The 22,057-nt window shown below is 37.3% G+C and overlaps 1 protein-coding gene across 1 annotated transcript; it reads left to right on the top strand.

Annotated features, from left to right (window-relative positions):
• The first annotated feature begins 7,040 nt into the window (after positions 1–7,040).
• LOC140163223 (death-associated protein kinase 1-like) lies at positions 7,041–20,248 on the top strand. The gene is made up of 7 exons (XM_072186620.1): positions 7,041–7,151; positions 7,546–7,773; positions 12,192–12,303; positions 13,369–13,529; positions 17,275–17,454; positions 18,927–19,153; positions 19,642–20,248. The coding sequence occupies exons 1-7, from the start codon at positions 7,041–7,043 to the stop codon at positions 20,246–20,248; spliced, it is 1,626 nt and encodes a 541-aa protein (XP_072042721.1).
• Positions 20,249–22,057: the final 1,809 nt, after the last annotated feature.

Here is a 22,057-nt window from a genome sequence, read left to right as displayed (position 1 = left end):
TGTGTTTTAGGAAGGATATGTAAACGACAGATAACACCAAAAAATATGAAGAAATTATTTCTAAACCGTGTTAAGTCTGCAAACCATTATGCTTCTCATTTTTAAGAACGCTGGTTAACAATAAGCAGACTGTTGTCTCATTTCGTAAACAAAAGCCAACACAGTATTGTTACCTTGCATTCGCTTTATAATCGTTCACCCAACTGAAACTATAATATCAGCTAATTGCTCATTGCACAGGTAAAACAGACACAAGTGCAGTGTGTATTTAACCAGAGAAGATCTGATGTAACATAGTTGAGCTGTTTTCATTGAGTGTTATCTTGGTTTAATAGCTTTTAATGGGGTTTAAGTCCTTCAAAGGTCGTGGTGAATTCTACTGTAGAAATGACTGCATCATGATTATTTTAAAGTCAACAACATTCAACAATATGATCACCGTGACAGTATGACAGTATCAGTACCGTGGGTGTCAGTGATCCTGGCCTGACACAGTAGACAAACAAAGAAACAAACAAACACGCCACACACATGACACATGCATGCAAGGTAACATTACTCTTTAACTATCTAGTTCTTAGCCAGCATTCTTCTTCTTGGTGATCCTAAAGTTCTTGCAATGTTCTGGACGACTGATGTAATATATCCTTATTCACTTGTCCTGCGAAAATCAGCGAAGTCCTTTGTACACTTGCATTGATAAAATCCTTGCGTATAAAATCCTCATACGAAAATGGTCTTACTTTCTCCCAAGTACTAAACTCCTTGCATCGTTCTCCAAACACATAACTACTCGTAACTCCTTGCGCAGTTCTCCAAATCACTTTACTCCTTGCGCCGTTCTCCAATATTAAACTCCTTGCGCTACTTTCTCCAAACTTGGTGCTATTTCCACCTTTCACACAATATTTTCAGGAAGCAGGACTGCGATGCAGTTGTCCCCACTTATTTTGACAGTTACGTTGAATCAAAACACCAGACTTCAGCAAGTCGACAGAAGAATATATTTTCCTATCTTGGAAGAAGTACGTTCTTTGACGTATTCTAGATCTTCTCCGACAACACTGGCAAATAGTAGTACTTTGACTACCTAAAATATTTCTGGTTTGCAATTTCCTTTCTTTGAAGGAATTGGACTGTAAGCATATTAGCTGGCTAGCCCAGATCAACACTATAAACTGTGAAGAAATATGTTTACCTTTTCTTATATACCAAGCATGGGGAAAAACACATTCTATCAATAGGCTATTACTACCTTCACACTATTCTGCAGTCTGGGAAATTCCAAAGTCTTAATTATAACATTAACCTTTCTCATTACATCACTTCTTGAGGGGAAATCCCATTACATCATTTTCAGGGGGTTTCCAAATATTCCAAATTAGATATGATTCAACTTGTTTTTGCTCAATTTGAGAGGGGAATTCCCCAAAATGTCATCACTCATGTAACTTTGTAAACAAAGATAAATCATCAAATTAAATTACTCAGGGCACATCACAGACTATACACTAATCAAACAATGGTATTGATCCTGTACAACTGGTCGTGGTTTATTTACATTCGATTCATTTACAAGATACAATATACAAGATACAAGATACAAAAAAAAAGATACAAGATACAAGATACAAGATACAAAAAAGATACAAGATACAAGATATTTTATTTTCCCATAATTCACATGAAATAACACAAGTATAAATTTTAAAAAACAAAGGCAATATCAAACAAACGAATTATGGAGGGGATGACCAGAAGGCCAGTAAGGCCAGAGGAAGTCACCCCCCTTAACAAAGAAATGTTACCATCAAAAGAAGTAAAAACAAAACAAAGTATAACAAACAAACGAGAAACACAATGCTCAAGAATTAATCATATTTTGAGATCAAGTCACGTTTATATATCTTACGGAAATGTTTCGATGAATTTGCAGTTTTATTGAGTTTGGCAATGAATTCCATAATATTGGACCAGCAGTACGAATGGCATGGTCAGTAAATGTTTTGTTGTTCTTCATTAAGTTGAATTTATCTGCGTTTCTCGTTTGGTAATTATGAATATTGGAACGTAGTGTAAAGAAGCCATCAAATACGCCCGGTAATTCATTATTACTGTACTTGTACATAAATACCCCCAATTCAAGTTTGTAGGTGTCTGCAAGAGTTAAAATATTGTATTTGGCAAATAAGGGAGCTGTGTGGCTTCTATAATGACTATTTGCTATTGTCCTCACAGCCCATTTCTGTAATTTCATAATTTTATCCAAGTATGTTTTACACGTATCCCCCCAAATCAATACTCCGTAATTTAAATAAGGTAAAACAAGAGTACAATATAGAGAATACAGGATACGATCAGGTACATCAAATTTAAGTTTGTTCATAACTCCAATATTTCGCGAGATGGTTTTTGCTATACAGTTTATATGGTATTTCCACGTCAAACATTCATCAATAATCACACCCAGGAATTTTGTATTAGTAACCCGTTCCAGAACTGTCTCATCTAAAATGATCTCAGGAGACACATCACACACAGTTGAGTTTATTTTTGATGTCATATGTGGTGTACCCAAAACCATGTAATTTGTTTTACTTGCATTTACCGATAGTTTGTTCGACTTGAACCAATTACTAATTTCTTTCAATTCATTATTAATTAATTGATATTTACTTTCAATATCTTTGTGTGAGTACAGAATAGTAGTGTCATCTGCGAATAATATAAAGTCTAATACATCTGATGTGTTGATAATATCGTTTACATAGAGAATGAATAATAAGGGACCCAGTATAGAACCTTGAGGTACACCGCAAATAATATCTTTAAGTTCTGATTCACAAGAGTTGTAATGTACATATTGTTTTCTGTTGCTTAAATAATTAGTGAACCATTTAAAATCCCCATAGTAAACATTAATTTTGGCAAGAGTTTTCTCTCTCTGGAACGAGGATGCATCCACTGGCTCCGCGTAATGCATTATGTGCCCCCCCCCCCCTTTGAGTATCTGTATTATTGTTAATGTACTTTCAAATTGAATATAGCAAAACTTAAGACGTGCGTAAGATTCTAATCACAGAGGGTAAAGCCGATGTCAACAAGGCACAACAGTTTATGTTTCCACTTTGAGTATCTGTTATTGTTAATGTGCTTTCAAATTGAAAATAGTTAAATGGATACAGCATGGCGGTTATATATGAGCAAATAAATGAGACAGTTTGAATTTAATGTTGGAGCAACATAATAGCAATTTTGGTTATCAAACTAACACGTCAAACTAGGTAACATCAAAGTATCATTAATCAGCTTATGTTGACCGCCTATCAGATTAGCTACTTCACCAAGGAATAACAAATTAAATACTTGTTCGTGACATTCCATATTCTTGATCCATTTTAAAATATATGATTTTTAAAAATATCGTCTTGCAGTATCAAAAAATCTGAATAAAATTAAAATATTGTCACTTGTGTCACGATTCTTTTAAATTAATGATAGTACAATCAGTGTACTGAAAAAGTGAAACATGCAAGTTTTATGGATTACCGAACACAATACGTAAATTGCTGCTGAAGAAATTACAGGGAGCCGATCAAGGTGGATATGCACAAACACAGCGACTCGCTTCGTCCTCCGGTAGCACTTGCGCTGTGTTTCAGCAGATTTGACCAATCGTTCCCTTATATTTGGAACATTTACAGGAATAAATTTTGCTGATGAAGTAGCAATAAGTTGGAAATATCAGAATGTGAATATCAAATCGGTCATTTTGTCTGCAAGTACAGTACAGCCGCGGATACCGAACACTCGGCGACTGAGACTCAGTCAAGTCACTGAGTTCATCCCGTATGTATCTACGAGTTCGCCTATCATACATGAACGGTTGTAAAGTTAAGAAATAATGAAAATATCCTGTACATGTACCTTATTATATTCCTTCATTTTCTCATTGTGATAAGTTCATCTCAACTTGGTGTGACGATCTGAACTGGTAGCACTAGCAGTTATTTTTTGCAGCCTGTTTTCATTCCGGTTCTTTTGCGAATCTTCGCTCTTCGTGCTTTACTGTAATATTCCCTATGCATATCGTGGATGGCTTGGGCTATCCCAAATCACCCCGGCCAGCACTTTTCCTATTTTTAAATCCACACACTTTATTCATGAACTTCATTCTTGATTTGATCATGATGTTTCCTTCATGTTATTCTTATTTTATTGAAGATATTTTTCATGTAAAGTAAGTGGACAATGACTGAGTTCGTGCATTGGCCCGATGCATGCCACAGTAATGCATGGACATTGTGTTTACAATCAAACCCAGAAGTAACTGTGTGTCCCTGCGCTGACGTCATCAACGAAAGCGCCCAATTTGAACGATTTCGTTTTGTAATTTTGGGGGGGGGGGTGCCAATATCCAATCTTTGCATGGAGATTATGTCTAGCCTGGTACATTAGGAAAATACAAAATATTCTTTTCTGCTTCCCTACATCATAAGTATTCCATTGATATATAACTTTGTTTTCAATGAGGTTCACCTTTAACATGTTCAACAATAAAATAATAACCTATCTGCAATGTTCACGTTAAGTTTTGATATGCCGTTGCTTGTATAAAGGACGGACGCACACCACTTCATGCAGCTGCTAGAAACCAACGGCTAGTTTTGTGCAAGATGCTTATTGAAGAATTCAACGCAGATCCTAGCCAAACCGATAATGTAAGTGGAACGAGAATACTGAATTTTATATTTTACCAAATATATTTAAACATTTTACTAAAGCATCAGAATATCATATGTGCTTTGTACCCAAAAGTACACGGTTGCACTGATGCCAAGCTAGCTATATAGTTTTGTATATCGAATGATACGATTTTTGACACCACAGACTAATACAAATGAGTAATTTAGTGTCCTCACAGTCAAACACTGCCGATGACGTTAGAAATAGCTCTTCACCTATTTTATGCTTTAATGGGGGGGGAGGTTCAAGCGACAACGATGAGCGCAAATGCAACCCAATAAATTCACATTTACCTTGAAAATTGGGCGAGCAAATCCCGAGCACCTTTGTTTCATAACCACTAAGCTATAGGACATTTTTGTTTTGGCTATGGCTATATAACCCCTCTTCGGAATTATTTTATTATATTTGTACTTGCCCAAGTAGCATTTGGTGCATTTTTTTACACAATTGTATGGTGTTCGTTTTTTGTGAGCCTTAAGTGCCTAAAATGCTATAGCGCCCTTTCCAGCCTTCTCTAATCTTCATCTCTATAAACTTTACATATAAAATGAGAAGGTCCATTAAAAGGCCCATTCAAGTATGTAATAAAATTTGCACAAAATGCTAACTGAGCAAGTACATATGCAATACACTAGTTTCGGGAGGGGCTATACAATAGCTAACCTTAGATTAAGATAATTACTGTATATCACTTGTATGCATGGTTATTTCAAAAATAAAATGTCCATCTGAAACATAAGTGCGAGGAGCAAAGTGACCCGGAAAATGTATGTGGGTGCTCTCCTTTAAAAATATGAATCTATCCCCCGTTTCACAATCTCTTATTTTGGGCAATAGGTGGTCCCCTTTTAAATATATGTTTGAAGACATTTCAACTTTAGCAAGAAATTTCAGTCGGTTTTTAAGGTGTCCTCATTAGCATGAGTGTAAGTACTTTTTATGTGAGAAATATTTTAAAACGACAATATAAAATAATATTATGTTAAATCTTTGTCATTCTAAATATGTATAACTTTTTGTATTTTATATTTAGACCAACAATTTGGCAGTTATGAGGTCTAAATATTTCCATTAATCCAGGGTTAAACACCAACATTAACCATTTAATTTAACCACGCTTCTTAGAGACAGTGCAATGCATACTTTTATTCCTGCCTTGTACACACAGGATGGTAAGATTCCTCTTGACTATTGGCCAACGAACGAACATATATCTGAGCGGAGGGATTTTGTAAAAAGCATTAAGGTATGTACATGTGTCGTGTTGAAAATTGTTATTAGAGTTCTGTGTTGCTTTGTGTACACAATTATGAATATCTTCAATTTGTCTGTTTTAATATCGGGGAAAAATAACTTCCTCTTTTATATTAACTACTTAAAAAACGAGAACAAAATGAAATATAATGTTGCTTTTATCTTTTATCTTTACCTTGTATGCTATAAAATCTTACAATGTCTTACAAGGGAAACCACTATGCATGCATGCATGCCACGTGATACCATTGCGTAATCCCCTAAAGTCATACCTACGCACTAAATCGCTGGCCGTGCCAGCATAACCCCCGTGGCACGAGGGCGGTGATCGTGTGCGTGGCACCCGAGGTGGCCCAGGGTCAATTCTCTCAATCATATTTTCTCCTTTTTCGTTCCGTCTCACCTTCCGATAGCAAAAAACCATGGTCCTCGTTAGGGGTAATTAACACGTATATTCCATTATAAGGCCTATGTATTAACCCTAACGCTATAAAACCTTACAAAATCTTACAAGGGAAACCACTGTGCATGCATATGCCACGTGATGCCATTGCGCAAGCAACCTAAATTGTGACTCCTCGTCACAACTGAGCCCGGAAGTCGCCAATCATCATTTTTGAGATATTCAACCAAAATATTCTGCTTTAAATTAGCTTTAAAATGATGTATATCATGTCTATAGTACTTGACATTTAAGTAGTGAAAATCAATAAAACAGTCAATAAATCCTTTGTTTCCTATTGTTTATTGTTAAGTTCGATGGAGCATATCTCAATAGTGGCACTGGCGACATCCGGGCTCAGTTGTGGCGAGGAGTCACAATTATATATACGCACCAGCGAAACCCCCGTGGCGTGATCGTGTGCTGGGCACCCGAGGGGTCCGGGGTCAATGTCCGGGGGTACTAAGTCAAATCCTTGTTCATCTTCTATCATTTTTCGTTCCTTCTCTGTCTTCTGATAGCAAAAAAAAAAAAAACATTTTTATTTGATTGTTTAATTTGATTGTTTTCTTCCAAATATCCAAAGGCTTTTCAGATGTCTGCGTTATTGAAGAAATCCGGCAGTACATCTGTAGAAACTATCAAGCTGTTCTTAGTTGGGCATCCAGCAAAGGGGAAGTCTACTTTGAAGACATCTCTAACAACGGTAAATAAGATTTTGGTGGTTTATGATATTTTGTGATTCAACCAATCCCGAATCACTTCGTGGTCAATCAGAACTCGTATCTATGTGTGTTTCCCAAGTCTGCCTGCATGTTTATCTTATCAGCAGCAACAGACACAAAATTATTGATGTTAAATGTTATTGATAATAATTTTGTTCATAAACCATTTTTATTGAAAATGTTATTTATTTATTTATTTATTTATTTATTTATTTATTTATTTATTTATTTATTTATTTATTTATTTATTTATTTATTTATTTATTTATTTATTTATTTATTTATTGATTGATTGATTGATTGATTGATTGATTGATATTTGATTGATTTATGTATTTATGAGCTTACCACATTATTCATTTATATTATACACAGGGTGTATTTAAGTCACTATTCATGATCCGTCACCATGAGAATCGAATCCCCACTCCCGGAATAGAGGTGGAAGAAAAGACGATTGGAGGAGCAGGATCTTTCATGATATGGGACACGGCTGGTCAAGTTGAGTTCCATATCACACATGCTATGCTGCTGGGAACAGGGCGAGGGATATTTATCGTTGTCTATAGCTGTTGCGATGCAGAAGATGAGCAGAAAGAACAGGTAAGATTTTTATTCATAATAGCATATTTTTGGTATTGACGAAGTGATAAGAGCACTTTGTACGACGGTCATTCTAAAAGTTCTACCTCCATCATCACATCTCTGTTATCTTACGTGCCATGAAATTGAAATTATCCATGATTATAATATTCTGAAGCTAAAATGGGGAATTAGTCCAAGAGAAGAAGGAAGATTTTGTAAGATTTATATGTTAGGGTTAATATAATAATTATAATAGTAAAAAAATATATATAGCGCATCATACAAGATATCTCAATGCGCTGAAAATAAAGCAATAGTTAGAAAAAAAACATTCAAATACAAAGCAAAGAACTGCCACTTTAAAACACTATCAAAGATAAAGACACAATGGTACTTATAAGTCGGCAAATAAATGCAAATCAAGTATTAATGATGATATTGTTTAAAAGTAATCATTTATATTTTATATATGGAATTTGGATATAAATGAATCAATTCAAACAAGAGTAAACATTGTTTTGACATTATTTCGTTTGTATCTTCACAAAAACTATAGTGATTGAGGCAGGTAGGTTGGGAGGTACTACGAGCAGGGAAGGGGAAACTTGACATCATGAGGTATACAAAAATGCATGATAGCAAATGGCCCGGAGTAGCTTTTGGATTAAAAAAAAGTCATCGAACTTAGTAAAGAGTCAAATTCAAATATAACAATAGAAAATGTATTGTGTGACCTATCTACTGTATGATATAGCGTTCTTGAGTTATTAATGTACAAAAATGCTCAAAGGTCAAAGGCTTCATCATTTCAAATTAATAAAAAACAGTTTGCACTATCTAGAATGTTTTGTTACCTAGGACTTCTTCTTCTCTTTTCCGCCGTCACTACTGACGATTGGCTACCATCTGGCTGCATCTCCTTATCTCCTTCTTCCAAGCTGTTCTGTTCTGAGCTAGACGCTTGGCGTGCACTAGGTTCATTCCTGTCCATTCTTTGATGTTGTCAAACCATTGCTTTTTCTGTCGTCCTCTCCTCCTTCTCCCTCTTTCCTTCTATTTTCTCGAGTGTAAGTGCACTGCCACTTCCTCTGAGGATGTGACCAAGATAGGTTAGCTTTCTTGTCACCAACTCTCCAAGCAGCGGTCTCTTCACACCAACTTCCGCAAGGATGCTTCTGTTTGTTCTTCTCTCCTTCCAACTGAGGTTTAGCATTCTTCTCCAGAACCACATTTCAGCAACAAGCACCCGGTTCTCATCTGCTTTGGTCATAGTCCAGCACTCCAAGCCATAAAGGAGTACACTCCATACCAGTATCTTGATCAGTTTCAATTTCAGTTCTGTTGGAAGGTTTCGATCATTCCACAAATCCTTAAGTTCCATCATTCTTCCTTTGGCCATTCCAATCCTGGCTTTGATGTCAGCCGTGCAATTGCATTTGATGCTTTCACCGAACTTTATAAGTGGTGGACCTGTTCTACTTCTTCTCATCTATTATGATGTTGTACTTTTTTTGTACTGCCTCTGCGACAAGAAGTTTTTGTTTTCTTCACGTTGAGTTTGAGATTCATGTCTCTGCCAGTTACATCTATTGCTGTTGCCAATTTTCTATGTCCTCTACTGATGTTTCAAGGAGTGCAGTGTCGTCTGCATAACAAAGGTTTGAGATTGGTATGCCTCCTACTTTGATGCCATAAGTATCTACATCAGCATCCCTCATCGCTTTATGAGGGAAAAGATATGGTGACGCAATGCAACCCTGTCTCACACCTTTGGTCATGCTGAACTCATCTGTATTTTCACCATTCCACCTGATCTGTCCTCTCTGGTTTACATACAGGGATTGTAGCAGAAACACAAGATGTACTGGGAAGCCCATTTCTTCAATTGCAGCAAACAGTTTAACATGGCTGACTGAATCAAACGCCTTTGAATAATCAATGAACATGACAAAGACTTCTTCACCTATTTCAAGTATCTTCTCCATCAGTATCTGAAGGCATACCAACATGCCTCCTCGTCCTTTCCTGTAAGCAGCTTGTTCTTCTGGTAGTTGTTGCTCCAGTTTTGCTTTCAGGCGATGTATAATGATCATCAGGAGAACTTTGCTTGTATGGCTGATAAGTGCGATGGTCCTGTAGTTGGAACGTTGCTTGGGGTTCCCAGAACATCACAAACTCCTGGTTTTTTCAGTCTTCTGGCCATTCACAGCGTGTCCATACGCTTGTGCATAGTTAGTGTAAAGCTTCTAGTCCATACCGTCCTGTGGATTTTATTTGCTCGGCAGGTACTCCGTCAAGACCTGGTGATGTCCCAGTCTTGAGTTGGCTAACTGCATGCTCAGCTTCAGATATGAGAGGTGGTGGCTCTACCTCTTCAACCGGTGCTGTTGGCATGGAAAGTGGTACTTCTTTGTCTGGTTTTTCAAACAGTTTTCCACCATATTCTTTCCATCTGTTCATAATATCTTCCGACTCACTGAGGACTTTTCCTTCTATATCCTTGATGCATGCTTGCTTTGTTGGAATGGACTTGGCTTTTACTGATCTGATCTGTTCAAACATATCTTTTCTTTGTATCGCTGTTTCTGGGTTGGCGTGTTACTTTGTTTGCGTAACCTGCTCTTTTCAGGTACTTCTTGGCTAATCCATGGCTTTTTGGGAACTCTTTTGGCTCTTCCAATTCTTTGCTCAGCTGTCTGTGTCAAGATGGTTATGTATTGTTACGAGTCCTACTGCACAACACAAATACACTGTTTGATTTTAAGCTAACAAATCTAAGTCTTTAATTGAAAACAAAGTATGCTTGGTACATATAACAACAATTACAATAAAATCACACAGTCAGTTTTATTCTATCGGTACTTAACCAACGGTCTTCTTGCTGGTGATTCTAGAGTTCTTGCAATGTTCTGGACGACTGATGTAATATATCCTTATTCACTTGTCCTGCGAAAATCAACGAAGTCCATTGTACACTTGCATTTATAAATCCTTGCGTATAAAATCCTAATACGAAAATGATGATGCTTTCTCCAATCTCCTTTGCGCTGCTATCTCCACAAATACGTCTCCTTGCGCTGCTTTCTCCACAAATATATCTCCTTGCGCTTCTTTCTCCAAAAATGGTGTTTCTTTCATCATTCACTCTTTTTCCAGGGAACAGGTTTCTTTAACACAGCTCCGCTATTTTTTGACAGATGCGTGGCCTTCACAAACCCAGCAAACTCCAGCAATTCGACAGAAGAACTTTAATCCTTTGATGAGGAAGAGCACATTTGTTTGCTCGCTATCTCCTTCGTTGCTGTATTAAAATAGCTCATTTATTGGCTATATAAACTGGTTAAAATGTTCTTCTTTTTTGAAGCACGAAGACCATCACACACATGTGGAGTTTCTCAATCTCCCATGGCATTCTGTAAAGTCCAAACAAAAGCCTCAAGCTTTTATATCAGTACTCATGCAAAAAAAACAATCATCTATTAATAAACCATTACTTCAATCACATTTTCATAACATTGCTGCAATCTTGGGATTTCCCAAGATTAATTATACACATTCACCTTACACATTACATCACTTCCTGGGTGGTTTTTCTGATGGTGCAATAATGAACTGGGGATTTCCAAGTTCCAAACATAGCTCTGACTTTGTTTACAATAATTTGGGGGGAATTCCAAAATGACTTTCTACACAATTATCTTGCAATATTACAAGGGGCTTTCCCACCTCATGAAATACTTTCAGCTTGTAAACAAAGTTAAATAATTAAATTAAATTACTCAGGGCACATCAGAGTATGTTACCCACAAGGATTCAGGTTTAGTTTCACTTGATGTATTTTGGTTCATCGCTTCATTTCTGAATTGTTGTTCGGATTCATGCTTGAACTTGGTCTTGATGGTGGGGTCATTTAGCCTCTTAACATTCAGTTGGCCCGATCTATTCTTTGGTTTGGTGCATGCTGGCTCCACTCGCATCTTTGCTGCTAATAGTATGTGATCTGTATCACAGTCAGCCCCAGGGTATGTCTTTACATCCTACGTGATTGGTTAATAGCGAGTAAAAGGGACGTTGATTCATTTCATACTTTCATCGGAGAAAAGGAATCGTTTCGAGGCATTCTTTATACGGTACCTTCAGGAACGAAAATTGTCTATTACTAAATAATAACTTTTGAGACGGTTTGTATGTTTGAAGGTGAAGAACTAACCATAGTCTGTTTTTCCGGTTCTTTAAGCAATTTCAATATGCAATCATCACGACAAGTCATAAAAAATCATCTCTGTGTTTGATTGCCAGGTGACGTCAGACGCGAACTAGTTTCTTTATCTCTGACTTTTATTATATCATGCATGTTTGGGTACCACATGATGTGAAGAACTTCCGATAACTATCCACTAATACCAAGCTGATGTATCAATCAATCTTAATTCCAGCTGAAGTACTGGCTATGCTTCATCAAAGCTTGCCACGATCCAACAGAAGACACGAAACCAGTGATCCAGCTAATTGGCACACACGTAGACCAGTTGAAAGATCTTGAAATGGGTATTTTGTGGATTTACGCTTTTCTACCTTTTATTTATATTGCTGTTTTCATCGTTCAACCTCTAAAACAAATATTGCACGACATTGGCATTGGTTAAATATACCTACTGCAGTAGCGTACCGTGGCCTCTCCTACCCCGGGAGGGGGGGGGGCTGATGAAAATTCAATTTTGCTGCTCCTTCCTCAACAACCCGAAAAGGTTAACACAATTTTTAGGGTGGTTTGAAAAGTGAAGAGCAAAAAAAAAAAAGGATTTTAGGCGATAGCGCCCTAAAAGCAACAAATTTTAATGTAGAGTACAATTTTTTCAAAATTTTTTCTAATTTTTCCGCCCTTTTTTATTTACTAATTCTTTAAGCAGCCCCTTCTTCTTCCGCCGCCCCTTCGTTTTGCCGCCCCTTGCTTTTCTGCCTCCCCTTCGTTTTTGCTGCCCCCTACTTTTACCCCGGGGCTGGCGCCCCCAAAGCCCCCCAAAAAAAAAAAAAAAAATACGCACATGTACTACGGTCAGGGGCGACTCTGAATATGTTGTTTTGGGGGGTTTCTTTTAAAGGTCGCTACGTGTGGATGCACACTTGGGTCCTGATAGGACCAGGCTCAAACAAAATACTCAAGCCAGGCTAAAAAGAATACACATGCTGGCTTATTATGTGGAAAGAGAAGTGAAAACCCGATTTGAAAATAGGGAACAAAGAAAGGAAGGCCACTCCCAACAATCAAGAGAAACATTTTACTGTCAGCCTTTGAGCCAAGGGAAAGGAAATGCTTAATCCAATCTTTTCTACCACTTAGGAGTATTTCTTTATTATTATGAACAAAGAAATATGAAAAACATATTGAAAACGCCTACTAGCTAGCGGTTCATCTTCAATGCACTTAAATCGTAGACTACATTCATTTTGATCCTATAAAATAATACAAATCACGCATATTCCATCTTCAACACGGCTTTCCATGCGGCGATTTTGAAATCAAAATCAAGATAATTTAATTATGTATATTTTAGATACACCCGTTTCGTCTTCACCCTTTAATCCTTTCCTCCGTTTTTCGTCTTCTCCTAGCTGCGGCCTTATCCACAAGGCATGTTGAGTACCTTCAAAGCATATTTCAAGATCACGTCCGTCTCAATGAACACGTAATCCTACTAGACAGTCGCCGAACGAGGTCAAACGCACTGGGAAAGCTGAAGGATGCCCTCAATGAGATTGCTGAGCCTTTGCGAGTAAGTGAGCACACGTGGTATTGTGTAAGGAAAGGAAAGATTAGATAATTAGAATTGACAATAATTATTTGTTTCTGTCCGCAGTGACACTTCGTGCATAATTGTCCAGGGTGGTAACGCGTTGAATGGCGAGGGATATGCTGATTCAAAACGAAAAGATAAACCTAGTAACCTAGTGATTTATAATGTGCTATGCATGCGCATATACTAACAAGTCTGAGCATAACTTTACAGGAATTCGCTGACCACCGTGGCCCAAGACACACCATATAAACCATTTAGCAATTCTCAGGGACTTGCAGCTAAAAAGCGTACACCCTAATACACCACAATAAACGATCGCAGCCTTGATCAGCTCCCCGAGTTAGTTCAATTAGCTCACTTATTCACTGAGAACAAAGAGCGATTAAGCTAACTTTACCTAGCGCTATATATAATGCTATCATTGTAATGTCATATAAGAATTGTGGTACTTATTTGGTGGTACTATGGTACAAAATTACTGGAAAAGCATGATGTTTGTTATATAAATCTAGAGGGGTTGTACTTCCACCCCTCTTGCCCACTTTATAAGGTGCACACCTTAGGGATAAGCATCTGTACCCGGTTTCATTGTGTTTTTTATTAATTACGTTTTGGTCCCCAGCATAGCCTCCATTATTCTCAGTAAACCCAAATGAGTCAAACCTGTAACGACTCAACTCGACCCGAATTTACTCGAATCGACATTTTAAGACTCAAAACTTGATGAAATTGCAAACAGCAAATTTACTCACAATTTACAAGTACAATAATTTAGACATTTCATATTAATTTTTCATATTAACGTTTCGCAACATTAATCACTGATCATTTTGAATATTGCTTTAACTTATTTATTTTAGATTATGTATTTTATTATGCAAACATTATGCAATGCATAAAGGACGCTGTGTAATTAAAACTGTTAATTAAATATTTTATGAATCGAATCGAATCGAAGCACCCACGACACGATGTACACCATTTGCCGCAAACAGTATATACAGCCTGTCTCAAAAAAAAATTGTGCAAGTAAAAAGCGCCCTCTTTGGCAATTAGAAAATACTGCTGTGACATGATGCTTACATCAACGTCAACTGCGCAGTCTTAGCTTGCAAATGCCGTTTGTTCTGTTCAATTTGCTTGTGTTAATCTCGAGATATCTTTAGTTAACAACGAAGGGGCACAATCACAATTGTGCCACTTTTACTAAGGGAGATAGATGGTTGTACCACTGGACGAAGTTTTGGATGAGAAAACGGACATTTTGGTGAGAAACGACCAAAATGGAAAGAATTTAAATTTTCTCATTCTTTTGGATAAGAAAAAAATGAGCTCAGCGGGGATTACTAATTCTCACCAGTTTTAGACAATAATGATTGACACGAAGTTTCTTATCCAAAGCTTCCTCTAGTGTACACGTAAATCGATGTAGCATCACGTTTATCAAGAGTTCCTTCGTAATATCAAATGCATCGATTACACAACAATACAAAATTGTTTTTACTGCATTACGTTTGGGTTTTGGAAAGAACCTTCTGTTAAATCATGCATGACTCAATTACAAATATCTGAATCCCTTTCGTCTTATCTATTGATATTTGAATAGTGTTTATCTTTCCTAATAGATTATGATACTAAATGAACAATCAGCTTGGACAGTTCGCACTAGGCCCTACATCTCATAGGACAATGAAGCTAGCGCCCTGGTCGATTCTTCCTGCATATCAATATGCTTCATTTATATCAAATTATTTACATAAATAAACAAAAACAAATAAATAAATAAATAAATAAATTGAACAAATTTTAGCGTAGCATTAAAATCATAAATATAACCATTGCTGACAGGAGGACTCGAACCAACGATATTGATATCAGCAGTCTGATGCTCTACCATTGAGCTATGACAGAATCTGGTGATGAGGGTCGAGTTTTTAGCTTATACAGTGTTTGTCTGTGATAATGTCGGCTCGTGAAAGAAAGAAATATAAAATCTCAATTTGTAATTTAAATTTATTTGATAATTTTCTAACCTATATTTTCTTTAGAGCAGGGACAAATATTTCCCCTTTTATCTAATTTGACCGCTATATAAGAATCTACTTCTTTTATTACTGATTTAATTCCGCGATTTGTTCCATTAAGCAATATCAAAGATTAATGTCACACCTCTCACAACAGATATTTAGTTGGCTTAGTGGTCTTGCACAGTGCTGTTTAACCGGGAGGTACCGAGATCGATTCCCACCTCTGCCTGCAATTTGTTTTAAAAACTGGAAAATAATAACCTGACATTCGCCGCTGACATTCGTACTGCAGAAGCGGGGTTATAACTTGTTAAACTTTGCTCCTTCCGTAAAAGGGTACATTATGTTGGCACTACATTATTTCTACTTTTTTTTTCACATTGCTGGTATTAAATATCAAATTGGTCATAATTGGCGGTCACTTCAAATCATCCCCAACTGAACGAGGTTCAGGAATGTCCTCTCATTGTTAATTGTTGGTTAACCCACCACTTGAGAATAAAGGACTATGAATAGGTGCAACAGGATAACCTACGGGATTATCTCAAGGATATAATTATGTTCTCCCTCCTTTTCTTACATCTTCTCTGATATGTGCTAGTGTCAATGGTTATTGTTTAAAGGCAATAAGGTGTGTAATTGCAATATTTCCCCTGAATAGGAAATACTCTCTACATCGAGTTATGTATGCTGGTGGTTCGCAATACTGTTATTTAAGAGAAGGTATCTTCCAAATCCAAATCGAAATGTGTTTCACACGAAGTTTCTTATCCAAAAGAATGTCCGTTTTCTCATTCAAAACTTCCTCTAGTGTACACGTAAATCAATTATAGCATCACGTTTATCAAGAGTTCCTTCGTAATATCAAATGCATCGATTACACAACAATACAAAATTGTTTTTACTGTTTCATCATGATACAGGTATAATGATTCTCTTTTTCTACTTGAAACAGATTAAAAGATAAATAAATATTTCACATTCTGCTGTAAAATTAAATACATGTAAATGTCAATTTTATCATGGTAAATACTGTTTTTCTTTGTCACTCAAGACATGTTAAAAGACAAAAATAAATTGCACACTTTGTTGTAAAATTAAAATCATGTCAACGAAATATTGCATATCGTATACGTTTGAAATTTTACACAATCATTTCTAATCCTACAAATGAATGTTCATTTATTATTCTTTTATTGCTTATTTTAGAATAACATTCTATTTAATTTTCTAAAAAGAAGCACAGAAGGGTTTTCATACATTTGTGTTTAGTGATGCACATTTCTGGATTGCCGAAAGCAAAATGAATGAAACAAACGGTATTTGAAAGCTAGGATTGCTTCCTTGACGTTGATGTAAGCATCATGTCACAACAGTATTTTCTACTTGCCAAAGATGGCGCTTTCTACGTGCACAATTGGTTTAGAGACAGGCTGTACCTTGTACCTAATTTATATGTGTATCGGGTGATGAATCTACTCGATATTTGACAAATCGCGAATAGGGACTCGATATTTAAACAGTTGTAATGACTCGTATTGACTCGACTCGACTGGTGACTCCAGTTTGGCGACTCGATTACAGGTTTACAAACCGTAATCAACTCCTTTCTTGAACATGTTCAAGGTTTTTCCCGTTGTGCTTTGATATATTGATTCTACATAAATAAATATTACCATCTTTCAAACTATCAGGGTGAGCTTACTCCAAAGCTGTGTGACAAAATCATGAAGCGACTATCTTCATGGTGCAACACAGAGCTTCCACTGTTGTACTTCAAAGATTTTGCTGAGCATGTTAGACAACAAATAGACAGACTTGTGAAAGATGAGACTTTGAATTTGGTACTTGGTTACCTGCATGACATGGGACAGGTATGCAGTTAAAGAATGAAAAAATGCTAATTGAACATTTTTTAATGCAATCCTTACCGTAAAACGTAGAGCTAATATAAAACCTGAAACAACAATATGTCACTATAAGCTACAATTAGAGATGCCACATTGAGGCTACATAGGGTCCCGAGCAACAGTTTTGAACACAAAGGTGACAGTCGGGTTAGATTTAATCGTTAGAGTATCCTCTATCTGTTTAACGCGGCTGTGTACTCTAGCCATTGTTTCTTTCTCAAAATTGAGTTTTTATGATATGTTTGTACCTTGTTATGTTTTTTATAAATACAATGAATGAAAATCCAGATTTGTAAACTCCAACTGCAATATTTTAAGGATTTTATTTCACTATTCCACTCGTGTTTTAAATTGAAAAGGAAAGAAAATCTTTGTTGTACCAGCAAGGTACACGCGCGCAACAACTCATCGCGTTGCGTATCGCGCAATTTGTTAACGCACAAATACGCGAAGCATACGCGACGCTTATCTGCATGCGCGGCGCATCTTATGGAAACACCACGGAAGCACTGATTTCACAAAAACCTAGTGGTCAAATGGCTCCGTTTTAGCTGATAAAATGTGGGTTTTTTCAAATTCTTTCCCCCGATTTAAATATCAAGTTATGAATGGATTTCGCTCAAACTTCTCAAGGGCTGTGGATTTACCGATGTTCACGTAATATAAGTTACAAAAACGAAAACTGTCGCATTCTCCTGTGAGATTCGATGAAAGTGCAAAATGTGACCACTTTAAACTTCAACGGCCATTATTTCAATGTTCATTTTCTCGTTAAAATGACGATTTAGGTACACGATAACTCAATAAATACAGCATCTATAGGTAAGCAAATATGATCATCGTAAAAAGTATGATCGACTCAAGAAACGGTTTTCTAATTTTTTTGTATTTTGGTCTATTTCCGATTTTGGGCATCATTTTGTGCAAATAGGCGTTTTGAATTTTAAAAGTTCATTTTGATGCCTTATATGGTCAATATCTCAAAAAATAAGGCCAATATCAAAAAAAAAAAAACGTTTTTTGGAATGGAGCTTCAAGATTGAGCTAAAAACAAAATAAAATATTTTGGAAAGAGTGTTTTTTTGTTATGATGTACCTAACAAATATTGCCAAAAACTCACTTTTTTGTGATTTTCTTCAAAATTGTTGTTTTTACCCCAAATCTGTATTTATATTAAGATTTATTGATGTCTTGCCTTCATAAAAATGTATACTTTTATATGTTTTGCGCGAATAATTACAAAGTTATTGCACTTTTACTACATGCATGTCTGAGAGTACACAGCCACCTTAACCTGGCTGTCAATTCTGAAAAGTGACACGAACTGAGAAATTTTGGCTGACTGTGTTGTTGTCTTTTTCCAATTTTACACCCAAAATGTCAAATAACATATTGAAGCAAAACAAACTCACTCAAATCTATTCTTGTGTTTAAGGTACATCATGCAAAACTGAGAGGTCACGACGCAATTATTATTGTGCATCTGAACTGGCTGACAACTACCATATTTGCCCCAATATTTGCTCCACCGAATTTCCGAGCAGACTATTCCGGATTACCGTTGAAGCAAGAGTACACTATTGACGACTTGAAACACCACTTCAAACTTACAGATGAGAACCTTCTGGTAGATCTTTTGGAATATTTTGAACTGGCGTACAGGTGATTTTAATGTTTATTAACCCTAATGGCTTTAAATCTTACAAAACTCTTAGAGCAGGAATTCACTGCACATCCATGAATCCAAGGTGTAGATCCTATGACACAATAACATAACATAACAGAACAGAACAGAACATAACATAACATAACATAACGTAAATTCTGGCTATGTACAAAAGTTTAGTCAAAATTGATTTTCGTCAATAAATTGAAATAATTTCACAGGAGGGAAATGAAAATCATTGTAGAAACCAATGGTGGGGCTCACCGACAAACCCCCCCCCCCGCCGGGGCGGGGTCCTGGGGTTAAAATGTTATTTCTAAAGTGAGCGCAAAGGATGCATCTACGATTAGTTTCGTTTGGGCGTAAACGTGTGCGTTTATAACAAATCGGGGGGGGGGGTGATACTTCGAAGTTCTAGGGTTAATTAATCACATGTACATGCAATTTATGATTAACGATTTTGTAATTTTCCCGCAAAATACAGAAATGATGATGGAACATTCATCATACCTGCCAAGTTGCCTGACAGTACAGACGAAATTGCGTGGGTTGACAATCCAAGATTCCAGAGATACTTTGGTCGCCGGATTGAATGTCGAGATGAGAGCGACATGTTATCCATAGACACATTCCCTTGTCTACAAGTGAGTGCGATGAACCGCTACAGAAGGAAGCACGTCAAACCAAAGTTGTCACGATCTGGTGTGAAAGTGTTTGGTGCAGTTGAAGGAATGGTTCAACTAACACGAGACAAACGTGCGATCCACATAGCAGTCCGTGTTAAGGAAGGTGTATCAGAGCTGAAGAAAGGAAGAAACCAACTGCAGGAGATGGAATCGTTAGTATTTGACCAAATAACAGAGCGATCAAGAGGAACAGAGGTGACAGTCTCCTACCTGAGTCCAGATGACCTGAAGAACAGCAGCAACCTAGAAGATGGTGTGAGATTCTACGACGATGAAGTAGTACAAGATGCAATTAAGAAACGTGATGTTCTTGTCAATCCGGTCACACTTGTTCCAGAATCAGTTCGTGATGTTAATCCAAACTCGACAAACCGAGCAACAGGTATTGCCATAATAATCTCATAATATCAAATTAGTACCTGAATCAAATATTGAATAAATATAAAAATTACCAATTTGACCATACAATTTTATGCGTCGACGTCTTCTTGCCATTCCTGAAACTATTTAACGCATAATAATAAGAAGTGCTTCTAACAACAATGCGGCTCAAACGATACTTCCCGTTAGCAATGTTATTAGTGAATGCTAATTGCTTTTTTGCAGTACATTGTTCATAGGATATACAAGAAAATATTATAAATATCTGTAGCAGTTGGCTGCTGAATTTTCCTATATATCGTACTATATACTATATATGTTTACCACTATAGGATAGCAAGTTTGAGATATTAGAATCCAAAATAGATTTCGAGTCTATGCCACATGCAGACTCGAAATCTATTTTGGATTGTAATATTTCAAACATGACAATAGTATTACTCCCCGTCAATTGGACCCCCCTAATTGCTACAGTGTTTCAAACACTGTAGCTAATGACCTATAGTCTCTTATCATACTTGTTATGATGGACCATACAAGGAGGAGACCGTCCCTGGTAGCATCTTGCATGTAGCATGTAGTGTAGATAATAGCATAGTTGTAGCACTAGTGTAGCATGTAGTGTGAGGGGACGACCGACTTGTGAGATAACAGGTAAGGCGCCCTGGTCTACCTTCAAGACTGGTGGGGGTTGTGAGCCTGCTGACTTGTTCAGCAGGTGGCGGACAGACTAGGACGACGGCTTGGAGAGGGATAGGCTCCGCCAAGCTGTAATTTGCCTAAGATTCACCAATTGATGACAGTATGACAATAAATAAATTGAACATACCGGATCGGTCGCAGCCCGGACCAATGACCGCGCCTTCTGTTGGGCGTAGCCAGGGCAGAGGTGATAAGTATGCTACTGGTGCGACAAAGATCCGAGTTAGAGACAACATCACCATTGGAACATGGAATGTTAGAACTCTGAGACCTAACGGAAAATTAGAGGAATTATCCTATGAGCTTGATAGGTATCACTGGAACATCATCGGGCTCAGTGAAGCTCGCTGGAAACTCCATGGCGAGATGTGCACAGATGAAGGTCACAAGCTCTACTACAGTGGAAGTGAAACGAAGCATGAGTATGGAGTGGGGTTTATCATCCACAAAGATACTGTAAATGCCGTCATGGGCTGCAAACCAGTCTCAGAAAGGCTCATCACTCTTCGTATGAGAGCTTCCCCCTTTAATATCATTCAGGTGTATGCTCCGACTACAAGTCATGGAGATGATGAAATGGAATAATTCTACAGCCAAGTTCAGACACTCGTGGATGAAACACCAAAGAAGGACATCCTAGTGGTATTGGGAGAATGGAACTCCAAAGTAGGAGAGGATGCCCAGCCAGACTGGAAGAAAGTGTGTGGCCCTTATTGTAACCCAGAAACAAATGACAGAGGCCTCAGATTGTTGGATTTTGCTACATACAACAACCTTGTGCTAGCCAACACCCTTGGGAAACATAAGGCTTCTAGAAGATGGACATGGCACAGCCCTGATGGAAACCATCATAACCAGATTGATTACATCTTGATCAAAAAGCGCTTTCGCTCTGGTGTTAATGTTGCAAGAACCCGCAGCTTTCCATGTGCTGACGTAGGAAGCGACCATGATCTTGTGATGATGAGCTTCAGAGTGAGATTGAAAGTAATCAAGAAACCCAAACAACTGAGAGTAAAGTTTGAGCTCGAGAAACTGAGGGACCCAGATGTAGCAAGAGAATTCTCAGCCAACATCGGAGGAAAATTTGCTCCACTGATCTGCATGAATGATACAGACCTGGATTTGGAC

The sequence above is a fragment of the Amphiura filiformis genome, chromosome 10 (genome assembly GCF_039555335.1).
Source record: "Amphiura filiformis chromosome 10, Afil_fr2py, whole genome shotgun sequence".
Taxonomy (NCBI): Eukaryota; Metazoa; Echinodermata; class Ophiuroidea; order Amphilepidida; family Amphiuridae; genus Amphiura; species Amphiura filiformis.
This window is presented reverse-complemented; position numbering and strand designations above follow the sequence as displayed.